Here is a 14,736-nt window from a genome sequence, read left to right on the forward strand (position 1 = left end):
CTAAATATCTTCATGGAACATGATCTTTACTTAATATCCTAATGATTTTTGGCATAAAAGAAAAATCTATAATTTTGACCCATACAATGCATTGTTGGCTATTGCTACAAATATCCCCCAGCGACTTCTCTTATGGTCCAGGGTCACATATATTTAAAATATATTTTGGCCTGAATTTTTGTTTTCTGTGTAGTACACAAAAAACTATTTGCTCCACAAACCAGTTCATGGTTACTATAATAAATGAAAATAAAATGATGGCCCCCGCGCTTACGGTAAAAATACTACTCGTTCATTTACACTATTATTCACTGTTTTTTACTTTGTACAATGTTGGTCTTTAGCAAACATGTAATAAATACAACGCAACAAATCTGCAGTTTTTGACATGTCCAACTCTAAATCTAACTCTAGTTCTAACTTTATGGTCCAGGGTCACATATATTTAAAATATATTTTGGCCTGAATTTTTGTTTTCTGTGTAGTACACAAAAAACTATTTGCTCCACAAACCAGTTCATGGTTACTATAATAAATGAAAATAAAATGATGGCCCCCGCGCTTACGGTGAAAATACTACTCGTTCATTTACACTATTATTCACTGTTTTTTACTTTGTACAATGTTGGTCTTTAGCAAACATGTAATAAATACAACGCAACAAATCTGCAGTTTTTGACATGTCCAACTCTAAATCTAACTCTAGTTCTAACACAAGCATTGAAAGTGCGCCCCCTACAGGATTGAAGCTGTAACTCACACACACCTTATTTTCAGTGAGGCTTTTGGAAGAGGAAGGATTAGGTCACGCGTGAACAGATTTAAGTTACTTTCAGTCCCTCAGACCTTGAAATGTTGTTAAAAAGAAGCAGTTCAAGTCATAAGTGACAAAATGTTTAAAGCAGCATCAAGTCAAACAACTTTTCTCCGCCTCTCTCTCTCTCACTTGTTCATTGCGCAATTTTCTTTCTGAGGCGTTGGAGAGGAAGCGTCCCAAACGCGGAGAGGATATTGCAAAATGCGCTTTCTCAAACATTCCTGTGACCATGGAGAAGTGGCACGACAGTGCGGCCATATACGTGCTCTTTAGGGTCCGATGAGGACACATTAAATGAGTGCTTGACTCAAGTATAAAGCGAGCTTTACTGAAGGGAATCATGATGCTTTGGGAACGACTTTAGGTAAGACCACCGTTCGCTCACTAGACCCCGGGCTGTGGTGTCTGGCACCATCTGTGCCATTATACTGTGTGATTCATTTATAGCCATGACTTGACTTCCCTGGGTTTTGTGTTTGAGAAGATTTCCCAGATTTCCTCTGTAAACATGCGGTGTGGTAAAATCCTTACCTGGCATTTAACTTGATGAATGAATGTTCATGTTTGTTCAACAGATTCTGGCAGTCACAGTCATTCTTTAGTATGACTTTTTCCCACATTTTAGAATGAATAAGCTATGGAAATATCACTCAAAACTCAAAGTTTCTTTCTCTAGATTTCAGCACATTTATCAGCCAACTTCATGAGGTGCATCATGGGATGCTTTAAAACACTAGTGAAGGAGGAACATACATGTGCTGCACAAGTAATGATGCTTTTACTTCTCATCTTTAACTTTTTTTTTAATGTAAATTTTAGTTGCATGAAAAAAATCAAACATAGACAAATTTGCATTATTGCAATAATTAACCAAGTGGGTTTCAAGCATTTAAGCAAAAGCCTTTAGATTAAAAAGGCCTTTAATATCATGAGAAGCTTAAATTCACTCAAGTGTGTCCAGACTGCTGGAAATGGACAATGGGGCCAATAGGAAGTGGTTGATTTGTTGCTTTGATAGTTTTATTAGCTTGCACTCTAGTTATTACGTTGACTCAGAAAGAGTCATTAAAGCTGAAGTTAGCAGGGATTTCAATCATTTTTCATTTATCTTTTCTCTTCAAATGGCATTGATTTAACATTTAAAAAATCTGCAAAACTAGTGATATATATATATATATGTATGTATGCATATATGTGTGTGTGTGTGTGTGTATACTCATTTATGTATATATACTCATTTATGTATAGATAAATAGATATAAAGATAATTTATTTATAGATATATTTCCACTTTCTGATGTATACCTTCATTATTAGTGACTGTTTTAATTTGTGTAGTTTTATTGCATTCACTTGTTTCCCAACAAGTGTGTTTGTCAATATGGGGTGATCTTAAAGCCATGATTTTGTATAGTAAATGAATCCGAGAAAAGTGGGTATTTGTAGAAATATCGGCATTAAATTCTAGTTCAAAGAAGCACATTGTAGTTTCTGAAGGCATAAGTGTCTCCCAAACATATATTAAAATGTATTGATTTAGCTTCCACACATCATTTATCAGATAAAATGTTTAAAATCTTACAATTATATTTTGAAAACACCATAACAAGCTGGAAAAGGCACGTGTTTTGTAGAATGACGCTTATGTAATTTAAGGTTGGAGCGATTTGAGATGCATTTGAATAGTACAGCATGTTCCCACTCATACATGTTTGGACTGAATCAGACGGTTTAGGCAAGCGACAGACTTGTTGCTATTATGAAACGTCATGTTGCTGTAGTGAAATCTGTTCTGTGGTTGTGGGAACTCAACACTTGGTTGGTTTTCTCTCTGTCTGTTCCTTTAGATGGACATGTTGTAAATTGCTTGTTAACTTGTACTTCACCCTGTCAGGAAATTGTTGAACTATTATAATGATGTGGCATGTTAGAATGAATTTTCCCAGGTCAGGAATGAGTGTCGTTCATTGTCGTTGGGGATTGTCATTTTTTTTAAACCAGTGCCACCCAAACTTTTGCTGTACTTGACAATCAGGTTCATTCTGGTCATCAATTTTCTTCTTGTTTGTTTTTCCATTTCTTAGCAGCAATTGTCAAACCGGACTGCAAATGTTTGTGAATCAGGCCAAAATAATGCAACTCGCCTTTAATAGTCAACAGGGTGTTTTTAGACCTGGTCATATTAAAGGAATAGTCAAGCCAAAAAATTTAATTTGTTGAGAATTGACCTACCTTTAGGCCATCCAAGATGAAGATAAGTTTGTTTTTTCATGGGAACATATTTGGAGAAATTTGGTATATGAATGGGTGTGAATGGGTGCCGTCAGAATGAGAGTCCAAACAGCTGATAAATCATCACAATAATCCACAAGTAATCCACACCACTCCAGTCCATCAGTTAACATCTTGTGAAGAGAAAAGCTGTGTGTTTGTAAGAAACAAATCCATCAGTAAGACGTTTTTAACTTCAAACCTGTTGCTTACAGATAAAATACGAGTCCATAATCACATAGAGCTGTTTTGGACTCGTATAGAGGACTCGTATTTTAGCTGGAATCAACCATTTGAAGTTAAAAACATAATAGCGGATGTGTTTCTTATAAACACGCAGCTTTTGTTTTCATAAGATGTTAACTGATGGACTGGAGTGGTGTGGATTACTGTGATGTTTTTATCAGCTGTTTGGACTCTCATTCTGATGGCACCCATTCACTGCTCAGCATCCATTGGAAAGTGATGTGATGCTACATTTCTCCAAACAAAAAAAGGAAAATCGAGCTTAAAGGGGTAGTTCACCCAAAAATGAAAATTACCCCATCATTTACTCACCCTCAAGCCATCCTAGGTGTATGACTTTCTTCTTTTAGACGAATACAATCGGAGTTATATTAAAAATGTCCTGGCTCTTCCAAGTTTTATAATGGCAGTGAATGGGTGTTGAGATTTTGAAGTCCAATAAACTGCGTCCATCCGTCATAAAAAGTGCTGTGGGGGGTTAATAAAGGCCTTCTGAGTGGAATCAATGCATGTGTTTAAGAAAAATATTCATATTTACAACTTTATAAACCATAATCTCTAATTTCCGCTAACTGTTGTACTCGTGTTCACAAGAGGGTGGTGTTCCAGCGGATGATGTAGAACGTAGGCAAATGCGGTGACAAATTCGGAAACGCAGAGAAGAGAGCAAAACAAAACACCAGTCATGAATTAGAAGTAGAAAAAGAGAATTTGTAAAGAAAAATTTAGGAGGATTTTGATATAAGTCAAGAGGCTGTAAACAAACCTTGGTTCTTGCGAGACTAGCATATTCTTACTGGAGCTTACGCTACGTCCTGCTAGGGGTGTAAATCGGGTGGTTCGTCACGATACGATACGATATCGATTATCATACCCAGCGATATGATTTTGCCGATACCTCAAAAAATTCTACGATTATGATTCGATACAGGAGTATATCGATCGATATTATGATATTATATACCTATTTTAAACAACCATCTACATTTTTATTAACTCACAAATGCAACCAAAATATATAACATGAACATTTATCTGAAATTTTCACATCCTGTGCCTCAATTGGGACATTCACAACAAAAAAAATAGGCCTACACTTTTTTTTTTAATAATAAAGAAAATAAACAATTGGAAAAACAATTCTGGCTGCTACTATGGGCTCAGTACTAAAAATATTTTCTACAGATTACAAGCAATAGCAGAAAATAAATACAAAGACACAAGTTCAATAAACAGTGCTTTTCAGGTTTTTCAGCTCAGTCTAAAATCAAGTTTCAGGTACGCTACAGAATTGTAATAATCAAATGTAAAATAAGTGCATAGTCTTCAATGTATAAATTAAATATAGATTAATCATTTTTGATGTTACAAAGGTTATTTAGTCATGAGCAGTGAGCACTTGTATTTTTCTTTAACAGCATTAGAATTATTATTAGTTTGCTTTCACTTTAAGAACGAAAGCACGGATTTAACTACTCATACACATGCCTTTTCTTTCTCAACTGTTTACGTTAAAACATATGCCTAACCGACTGTGTTTACTAGGATATTCGCCAAAACAAATGTCTATTTATTCATCCATGCACAAAAAAGTGGAAGAGAGCTCAATTTAGTATTCGCGCTGTCTGTGTGCGTGCGCTCGCTTCAGATGTGTGCACAGAAAACTTCTCGCACAGCATTGTCGGTAATGCTTAGACGGACATTATGTGAAAATGTGGACAGTGCCAAAATAAAGGTGCCTATTTTATACTACAGATATCGATATTTTACACGTGGCATCGATGCATCGTATCGTCAGACATCGTATCGATCCATATCGATGAATCGTTACACTCCTACGTCATCCGCTGGAACGCCACTATTAAAATGATAATATCCCTTTAAAATGTATTTGCATAGCTTGCTGGTTTTTTAAATGCGGCTGGGGTTTTTTTTCTTTAAATGTGGCTGCTGTAAGCATGTAAGTACAAGTGGAATCAATTGACGTCATCACCTGTTAAAAACAATGTATTCACTGTGAAGTAAATATTTTGCAATCCACTGAACATCTGGATGAGGGTTTGTAGGTTACAAGCAGATCAAATTTTGGCTGGTTAGTTTAAATTCAGGGTTAATGTAGGCCATGATCCTGTTTGACAACAGAATGTTCCCTTTTTCTCCGATGTGCAGGTTTACATTTATTCCTCAAATTCCCATTTTTAACGCTGAGCAAGCATGTTAAGTTCCTCTAAAGTGCAACCGTGTAGTCTACGCTTTTAAAGAACGAAAACTGTTGTGCAAGATTGACTCTGTTTTAGTCGGTCGATTGCTGGATCGGCACTCTCCGCTACAGAGCTTCAGCTCTAGTCAGCATTTCCCATCTATCTGCGTTTCTTGGCGAGGAGGGAAGTGAGAGTAGAAATTCACATGTATTCATATAAGCTTCGTTATTTAAGGGTTGGTCATCAGATTATATGTTACTGCACTTTTGCATCTCAGAATCATTTTTGCAGTCTTATTTTATTGTGTATTTTATTCTTTTTTGCGGTTTGTAATTAGTTCCCAGTTGTCATTTTCTAAAAATACTGACCGTGCAGCCAGTGCATACTCTGTGAAAAATGTACGTTTTGCAAGAAAATATTTCAGTTTTTCTACTTCAGTGTGTTGCTTGCCATTTCTTTGTAATTATTTGTGACATTTACTAGCAACTTCAGAGTGAAATTCAGACCTACACTAATTTTCTTAAAAAACAAATTGGAAATTAAATATTGTGTCAAATAAGTGTGCATTTAATTCCCACATCTGTGTTTGTGTTTTTAATTGATTTTGTGTCTCATTTGCAATCATTTTTGCTACATTTATTTATTTTTTTATAGACAATATACCGTATATATATATATGTGTGTGTGTGTGTGTGTGTGTGTGTGTGTGTGTGTGTGTGTGTATGTGTGTAAAATAGTGAAAAAATATTTTACAAATGGTGTTTTTTTTTCACCCTGATCCTGGGGATGACCTTTGAGTTTGCGTCTCAAACACTTTCAGTAAACATGAGGTTCAAAGTTCATCAAACATGACTAACAACATCATAAAAGCTGAAGGGAACATTCAAGAGTGCCTGAATATTATTTATAGGGTTTTCTAACATTAGGGTCATGGAAAATCTGCAAATATCAGGGAAATTAAAAGTTGTGATTGTAGATGTTTGGAAAAAAAACAACAACAACAACAAACAAACATATAATTTTTTTTAGTTATCCTCAGCTTTTTTTTTCGTGTGATCCATTATACATTCTATTATAATTCTAATTTCTTAAATTCAAATATGAAATTACACTTCTGCATTCTGCATCTCTATTCAAATTCAGTCATTTTGTCATTTCTTTCTCTACAGATATGGGTCGGTTGTCTCTCATTTTCCTGGTCGCTGTACTTTGGCCAACTGAATGTGCCGTGATCTCAACGGAAACTTTAGGTCCAGGTAAGGAAGTTGCATTTGTTTCCTTCAATAACTTTACTAGCTGGATGAAGTGAGTCATATACTGATGCCTGTAAATGAAATAAAACTCAATTATAGCTTGATGAGAATGTTTGATTTAATGTACCTCATAAAACTCTGTGTACAGAACAGCATTTAAACTCAAGGCGTGGCTGCAAAGCTCTGAAAATGGTTATTATGATACATACAAGGTGCACAGTACAGTATATATGTATATATGAAGCCTTCTCTTGAAATTTACCCTGAATATTTTTTTTATTGAATATATCAAACTAATTTGTTGAAATCTACTAAAATAATTTATGAACAGTGTTGTGGATAAAATACAATCTTATTATTTTATTTTTTTTTCAGGTATTTATTTATTTAGTACTTATAGTTTTTGTTAATATTTTGAATAAATTCTATTTTTATATTTTCTTTTTTCATTGTAATTTTTTTAAAGGGGTAGTTCACCCAAAAATGCAAATTACCCTATGATTTACTCACCCTCAAGCCGTCCTAGTTGTATATGACTTTCTTCTTTCAGACGAATCCAATCAGAGTTATATTAATGTCCTGGCTCTTCCAAGCTTTATAATGGCAGTGAATGGGTGTTGAGATTTTGAAGTCCAATAAAGTGCATCCATCCATCATGAAAAGTGCTCCACACGGCTCCGGAGAGTTAAAAAAGGCCTCCTGAAGCAAATCGATGCATTTTTATAAGAAAAATATCCATATATATATATATATATATATATATATATACAGTATATATATATATTAACTTTATTTTTTCATTTTTGGGTGAACTATCCCTTTAAGTTTTAGTAATTGTATTGTGTGTCTTTGTCATTTTATTATTAGTATTATTAGTATTTTAATATGTCCATATAGTTTTAATAAAGTTTATGTATTTTTAGTTATTTTAAAACTTCAACAAACTAAATGAAAATGAGAACTCGTTGAAATGAGTTTGTTTTTTGTATTTTATTTGATTTCAGTTAAAGTTTAATTTAATTAGTCATTTTTATGGTTTTAGTTAACAGTAATAACACTGCTTGAGGCAGGATATGCATGGAAAAAAATGTAGCATTGGTGTCAATACATTGTTTAATTTTTTTCCAAATTAATTTTGTTCCCATGCTCTCGTATTATGCCTATACATTCTCTAGCGTTGTTTTGTGTTGGTTATTAACGGTCTTCATCATGCATGTCTCTAAACAGAATCCTGCAGGGATTTCGGACAGGGTTTTGAGCGGGCTTTCTCGATCCCGGGTGAAGTGGCGATACTGGAGTGCCCATTGCAGGTGCACTATCTCTTTAATCCTGCAGAAACGCCATACAGCGTCACATGGTACGATGAGAGAACGGGCTCTGAGATCACGGCGCTGGAGCAGAGTGTCATGCTCAAGAAAACACAAGTGTGGTTCTTCAACGTCACCATGCAGCAGCAAGGAAAGTACACATGTGTGGTCAGGTATGAACAGACTCTTTCCTCTTGATCTTTAAAGTAATTCTATATGTTTATCAATAAGAATCTGTCTGAAGCAATGGATCATGGGATGCACCAAGCCACTTCACTCAGGCACTCAAAGTGTTTTACTCGTAGGAATTAGTAGTGTGACTACAAAAAAAATGATGTCTCAATATTTTTTGGGATATTGTTGATTATCAGGGCTTGAATTTCGGCGCGGGATTGTGCATAATTCTACTGATTCCCGCAGTTTCCGCGTGTATTTCAGCGTGAAAGTCGCTCGGGACAGATGACAGAGTGTATCATTTGCACATGCTTTTGAGTCTTACAATTTTAAACATTCAAGTGCTCGATTCAGTACTTGTTTGCTCTCTGTGAGACCGCTGTAGTGTCTGGACCAATCAAACACACAATATATATTTTGTTAGCTAGATTTAACAAATACTCTGTAACACCCCTCAGTTACAACCTCATGGAATGTGACCAGGGAAAATGTCCCATAAGCAAGAGGCAAATGCACAGTAGAAATTTACTTTTCTACTAATTAATTGTATTTCCCATGAGCTGATTCGTTACACCACTTTCTGCAAGCTCACACCCAAAGTGCGCGCATAGAGCCGCATCTGAGAGCGCGCGACTAGAGAATGAAGTAGTGTTGCGCCGTATTGCGCGTAAACGGCCAAATGCATACAACATTTTGTCAAAATGACCGTCTTGATGAGTATTCTGTGTAAGAAGCCACATCATCTCACAGAAGGATTTATTTCAAACACTCGACTGACGTTATGAAGTGAGTTTGGAGTAAAAATATGTTATTAAATGTGGTATTTTCACATGCTTTCAGATGGAGCAGCATTTACTACACAGAGCCGTAGTTCACCGAGAAGCTATGCAAACAGCTGTCATTATCGCCAACGATTTCTTCAACTTCAGAATCGTGCAGTAAAATCGTCTGCGATTTGTTTTGTTTTTTTGCGTAACTTGTCAGTGAACTACGGCTATGTGTAGTAAATGCTGCTCCATCTGAAAGCATGTGATGATGATTTCCTGCTGATTACAGAACCGGCTTTTTTAACAAAATGCACATGACAATCGCATTCGATTAATCGTGCAGCTCTACTAACCAGTATTATTTAAAAGTTCAACGGATTATTCAGTTTTTTGTGGTATGTCTGTACCTGAATATTACGGTTATACCTACCTGAAAAACTTAAAGCACAGTTAATTGTATTTGTATTTTTTTATTGTATTTGTTTGTGCCATTGCTTGTCATTTAGCTATTCTTATTTTAAAACTGACTGTTTAGTTGTCTTTTTTAGTTAAAATAAATTAATTTCAGCGTTTCTTTTTAAGTATCTTCCTCACAATATAAAATGAATCAACAGCATTATAAATTGTAAAACACAAATACACTGGATGACGAAACATTTAGGTTGGATGATTGTAGTTTAAAAATATGTCTAAAAAATACCCTATACTCCTCCCTAAAATAAAAAAAAATCCTCCCCATAAGAGCCACCTAAAGGGGGAATCCCCCCCCATTTTCCAAAACAAAATTCAGGCCCTGATTATGATAACTAGACAATGTTTTGCTGAGTGTGTTTTTGTGCTGGTTCCTTTGTCTGGATTAGGCCTGTTATGTCACCAAAGCTTGTTTGCTTACTTTACTTTTCTTTTTTTTCCTTTTTTTGTAGAGTATTTATTTGTTTATATTATTGTTGTTGTTTATGTATTTATTTTTATATTATAATAACTTTATTTGTTTATTTTATATTATTTTCTTTTTTTGTATTGAGCACGTTAACACACCCAGTTCTTTATTCAGTGTGTCATTTTTGTCAAATTCTTAATATTTATGATGATGATGATTAATAATGAATAATAATATAATGATGATAATAATTCATGTATTTACTCATTTTCTTTTGTTTTGCACTGAGTATTTATTTGTTTGTTTGTTGTTTTTATTTAGTTTTATATTTTAATAATTATTATTTATTTATATATTATGTATTTATGTATTTTATTTATTTATTTATTTTTACTGAGGATAGCCAGATCCTTATTGGGTGTATGCATCATCTTTTATGTCAAATTCTAATATTTCGTTCATTATTTTATTTATTTATTATAAATAAAAAAAAATCCTCCCCATAAGAGCCACCTAAAGGGGGAATCCCCCCCCATTTTCCAAAACAAAATTCAGGCCCTGATTATGATAACTAGACAATGTTTTGCTGAGTGTGTTTTTGTGCTGGTTCCTTTGTCTGGATTAGGCCTGTTACGTCACCAAAGCTTGTTTGCTTACTTTACTTTTCTTTTTTTTTCTTTTTTTGTAGAGTATTTATTTGTTTATATTATTGTTGTTGTTTATGTATTTATTTTTATATTATAATAACTTTATTTGTTTATTTTATATTATTTTCTTTTTTTGTATTGAGCACGTTAACACCCCCAGTTCTTTATTCAGTGTGTCATTTTTATGTCAAATTCTTAATATTTATGATGATGATGATTAATAATGAATAATAATATAATGATGATAATAATTCATGTATTTACTCATTTTCTTTTGTTTTGCACTGAGTATTTATTTGTTTGTTTGTTGTTTTTATTTAGTTTTATATTTTAATAATTATTATTTATTTATATATTATGTATTTATGTATTTTATTTATTTATTTATTTTTACTGAGGATAGCCAGATCCTTATTGGGTGTATGCATCATCTTTTATGTCAAATTCTAATATTTCGTTCATTATTTTATTTATTTATTATTTATTTATTGCTAATTTTCTATTGTTTTGCACTGAGTATGTATGTATTTATTTAGTTATATTATTGTTGTTTTTATGTTTTAATAATTATTGTTTTATTTGTTTATTTTTATATTATTTATTTATCTTCTTGTTTTGTTTTGTTTTGTACTGAGTACTTCAAAACACCCAGTTCCTTGTTTGATGTATGCATCATCTTTTGTCAAATCCTTACATTTAATCAATTAATTAATTTAGAGTAATAAGAAACTATAGGACTGTTACCAATCAAATGAAATCAGTATCAGCAAAATCCACTTTTTGCGCCGCAGAAGTGACACAGAAACTGCATCTAAAGCAGCATTTGGATGCATTTACACTGCAATTACAGCTGCATAAATAATGATGTGAGATTGTTTAAAAACTAATGGAATCTAGAAATATGAAATGATTTTTGTCAAATGAAGTGATACTTTAAATATGAAACTCAAGTCACCGTCTTAAGGAGTGAGTCATTGAGTCATTCATTCGACCGTTTTCAAAAGGTTATTAATGTTTCTTATTATAAATATTTTTTGCTGCTTCATATTTTTGTGGAAAGTGATACGATGAAAAGATTTTATTTTTCAGAATTTAATGAATAGGAAGTTCAAAAGAACAGCATTTATTTGAAATAGAATCTTGCTGAATACAAAAAATAAATAAATCTTACTCACCCCAAACTTCTGAATGGTAGTATATCACGGTTTCCACAAAAATATGACTCATATTTAAATCAGAAATGTTTCTTGAGCAGCAAAGCAGCATATTAGAATGATTTCTGAAGGATCATGTGACACTGAAGACTGGAGTGAAAATGCAGGTTTGATCACAGAAATAAATTACATCTTAACAGATATTCACATAGAGAACAGTTATATTAAATTGTAAAAATATTTCACAATTTTACAGTTTTTACTGTATTTTAATCAAGTAATTTCAGCCTTGGTGAGCAGAAGAGACTTCTTTAAAAAAATCTTATAAAATATTATTCCAAACATTTCACATTTCATTTTAAGTCTCAATATTAGTTTGTTGTTTATTGAACTGTTGTGTAAAATCAATATCACATTTTCAGTTGTGCTGATATTTGAGTGATATTGCCTAAATGTATCATATAGAAAAATTAGGAACATTTTCGCCCCCATATATTCAATTTTACTGCATTATGCAATATGAATCACAATAATGTCAAAATATGAATAAGAGTAAATATGATCAAAGGGATTAAGGAGTTTGGGGACGTTTCTGTGGGGTGGGGGATTTCAGGAGGGGCTTGCTTCGCATGCAGTCATTTTGGAAGTGAAATGTTTTAGAAACGCATTTTGAGCAGAGGATGTGGTCAGTGTGTCAGACTCGGGGTTAAAGGCCTCGCGTGCAACAGAAATGCCCTTTATTTTTTCCTCCAAGCCTATTTTTAATATGCTGAGATTTTTTTCCACCGCGACCTTGATATGTTTTGGTGAGATTCACTGAAGCTGCAGTGCTCTGTTGACTGAAGAAATAAATGGATGGAAAGATCAGGAAGGATTACTATGTGGAGTTTCCAGGATGGTGAGATGAGCAAACCAGTGTAGTGTTGAACAGGTGTTGAAGATCCTGACCTTTAAACAACCTGCTGCCGCAAAACACACACTTACTGTCACTGACAGAAGCTGTAAGTAAAGAAAGGTTAAGAAAACAGGCTGAATATACAGATTAATAAAAAAGTTAAAAGGCAAAGATATGGTGCTTAGCTGTTCTTCTGTGTAAAGTAGAATGCGCTGCTGGAAGCTTCTTATTTGTTACTTGAAATAACACAATTTGGCAAAATAGCATTTTTTTTTTTTTATAGAACCGGTAAAGATGCAGGAAATGTATTATACAGAAATATTACTTAATGCTTAAAATATCAAGAGATAGTAATAAGTTAATTAAGTTAATTGAGCTTCAGCTGAAAAAAAAAAGATTACCTTATATGCGTTTACTAGGAAAAAAATAAATCCGTGATTTAAACTTAAAAAATATAAAGACTGCTAAAATTGTTTGGTTATTTATTATTGTTTTATTTGTTATATTATTGTAGATTTATTTTCATAGTATTATTATTTTATTAAACTACCTACCTTTTTGTTGTTGTTATTTATTTTTTAAATAATATAATTAAGTTATATGTTTATTTTTTATAAGCATTGTTATTGTTTGTTTTCTGCTAAATCAGAAACTTAAAATAATAGGACAGTTGACTTTTTTTATGTACTTTTTTATTTGTTTTATTTGTTTATTTATTTTAATATTATTATTTTGTTTTATATGAATCAACCCATGAAGCAAACTAGCTGTTTGTTTGTTTATTGTTGTTTTTATTTATTTTATTTAGTTTGTGTTTTGCTAAACCTATGAATCAGAAACTTAAATATCAGGGCTGTTAAAAAAATTATTTATTTAATTTTAATTTATTTATAATGTTTATTTTGTTTTTATAGATTATTTATTTTATTGTATTATTTTCTTTTGTGTGTGTGTGTGTATGTGTGTGTGTGTGTGTGTGTGTGTGTGTGTGTGTGTGTTTTTTTAAAGAAATCGAGTATAAGAAGGGCTGTTGAAGAACATATGGGAAAAAAATAAAAAACAAGGTTGAGAAATGCTGATAAGAAATGCATGGAACTTAATCTGTCAGCAGAGGGCAGCATTAGTCTTTTGCATCCCATATGTGTGTGTGTGTGTGTGTGTTCCATCTCCTCTCCATTATATCTTATTCTTTCCATGCCACTGCTGTGTGTAAAATATGACATGCAGAATACTAGAACAGAACACAGTTTTTTAAGGCATTGCAGACAGTGATTTCTTTTTAAAATAGCATGCATAAAAATGTTTCTACCACCTGACAGGTATTATTAAAATACACGTTGTGAGAAATTGGCCCAGAACGGTCCGGACTTTAGTTAAAAACACATGCTACCTGTCACTCAATTTGCATGTTTGGATTGCTGATATTGAGTTGCCTGTCATGTCTTTGGTTTAGGAGAGCGAGCATTTGTGTGGCAACTGCTTGTTTTGATCCCCAATAACCCTGTCTGTGTTTATTTTGTCATCAGGACTCAAAGTGAGTGCTACAAACAGGCGACAGGACTGGTGGTGACCGAAATGACGTCAGAAGACTGTGAGAGACCGCAGAGGGGACTCCAGCGGATCAGCGCTCATGTGAACGATCTCCTCGTCTGCCCTCTGAGGAAATATCTAAAGAGCGTGGACAGTCCGTCCATCCAGTGGTACAAGGTAGACAATGCATTGTTTATCTCTTTATCTGATCAAGTTCGCCAGAGAGGCCTTAAAGAGATTTCATTCCAAAAATGAAAGTCCTGCTATTATTTATTTTTCCGTAGTGTTGTTCCAAATGTGTTCTGTTGAGCAAAATGTATATTCATTATAGAAGATTTTTAAAGTTGTATTAGTTTCCATGACTTCTCCAAGTCTAAGAGTTACATTAGGCCTAAATGTAAGATTAATGTATTTGAATTGCATATACAATTTTCATGCATTTGGATTAAAACTCAGAGATTTATGCTGATTCTAAGCAATTTGAATAAATGCATTTTGAAAATGTCATTATTTAAATAAAATAATAATAACTATTGCATAATTTTTTATTTATATATATATATATATATATATATATATATACTGTATATATAT

The 14,736-nt window shown here is 33.1% G+C and overlaps 1 protein-coding gene across 1 annotated transcript in view; it reads left to right on the forward strand.

The window, feature by feature from the left end:
• The first annotated feature begins 974 nt into the window (after positions 1-974).
• Positions 975-14,736, forward strand: part of LOC107567423 (interleukin-1 receptor type 1-like) — a 25,712-nt gene continuing 11,950 nt past the window's right edge. Inside the window, exons 1-4 of the mRNA XM_016253100.1 lie at positions 975-1,181; positions 6,705-6,791; positions 8,016-8,268; positions 14,139-14,319. Coding sequence (XP_016108586.1) covers positions 6,707-6,791; positions 8,016-8,268; positions 14,139-14,319 — 519 coding nt within the window. The 5' untranslated portion in view covers positions 975-1,181; positions 6,705-6,706. The remainder of the gene's footprint in view (positions 1,182-6,704; positions 6,792-8,015; positions 8,269-14,138; positions 14,320-14,736) is intronic.

This window comes from Sinocyclocheilus grahami, unplaced genomic scaffold, assembly GCF_001515645.1.
Source record: "Sinocyclocheilus grahami isolate Dianchi unplaced genomic scaffold, SAMN03320097.WGS_v1.1 scaffold1158.1, whole genome shotgun sequence".
Classification (NCBI taxonomy): domain Eukaryota; kingdom Metazoa; phylum Chordata; class Actinopteri; order Cypriniformes; family Cyprinidae; genus Sinocyclocheilus; species Sinocyclocheilus grahami.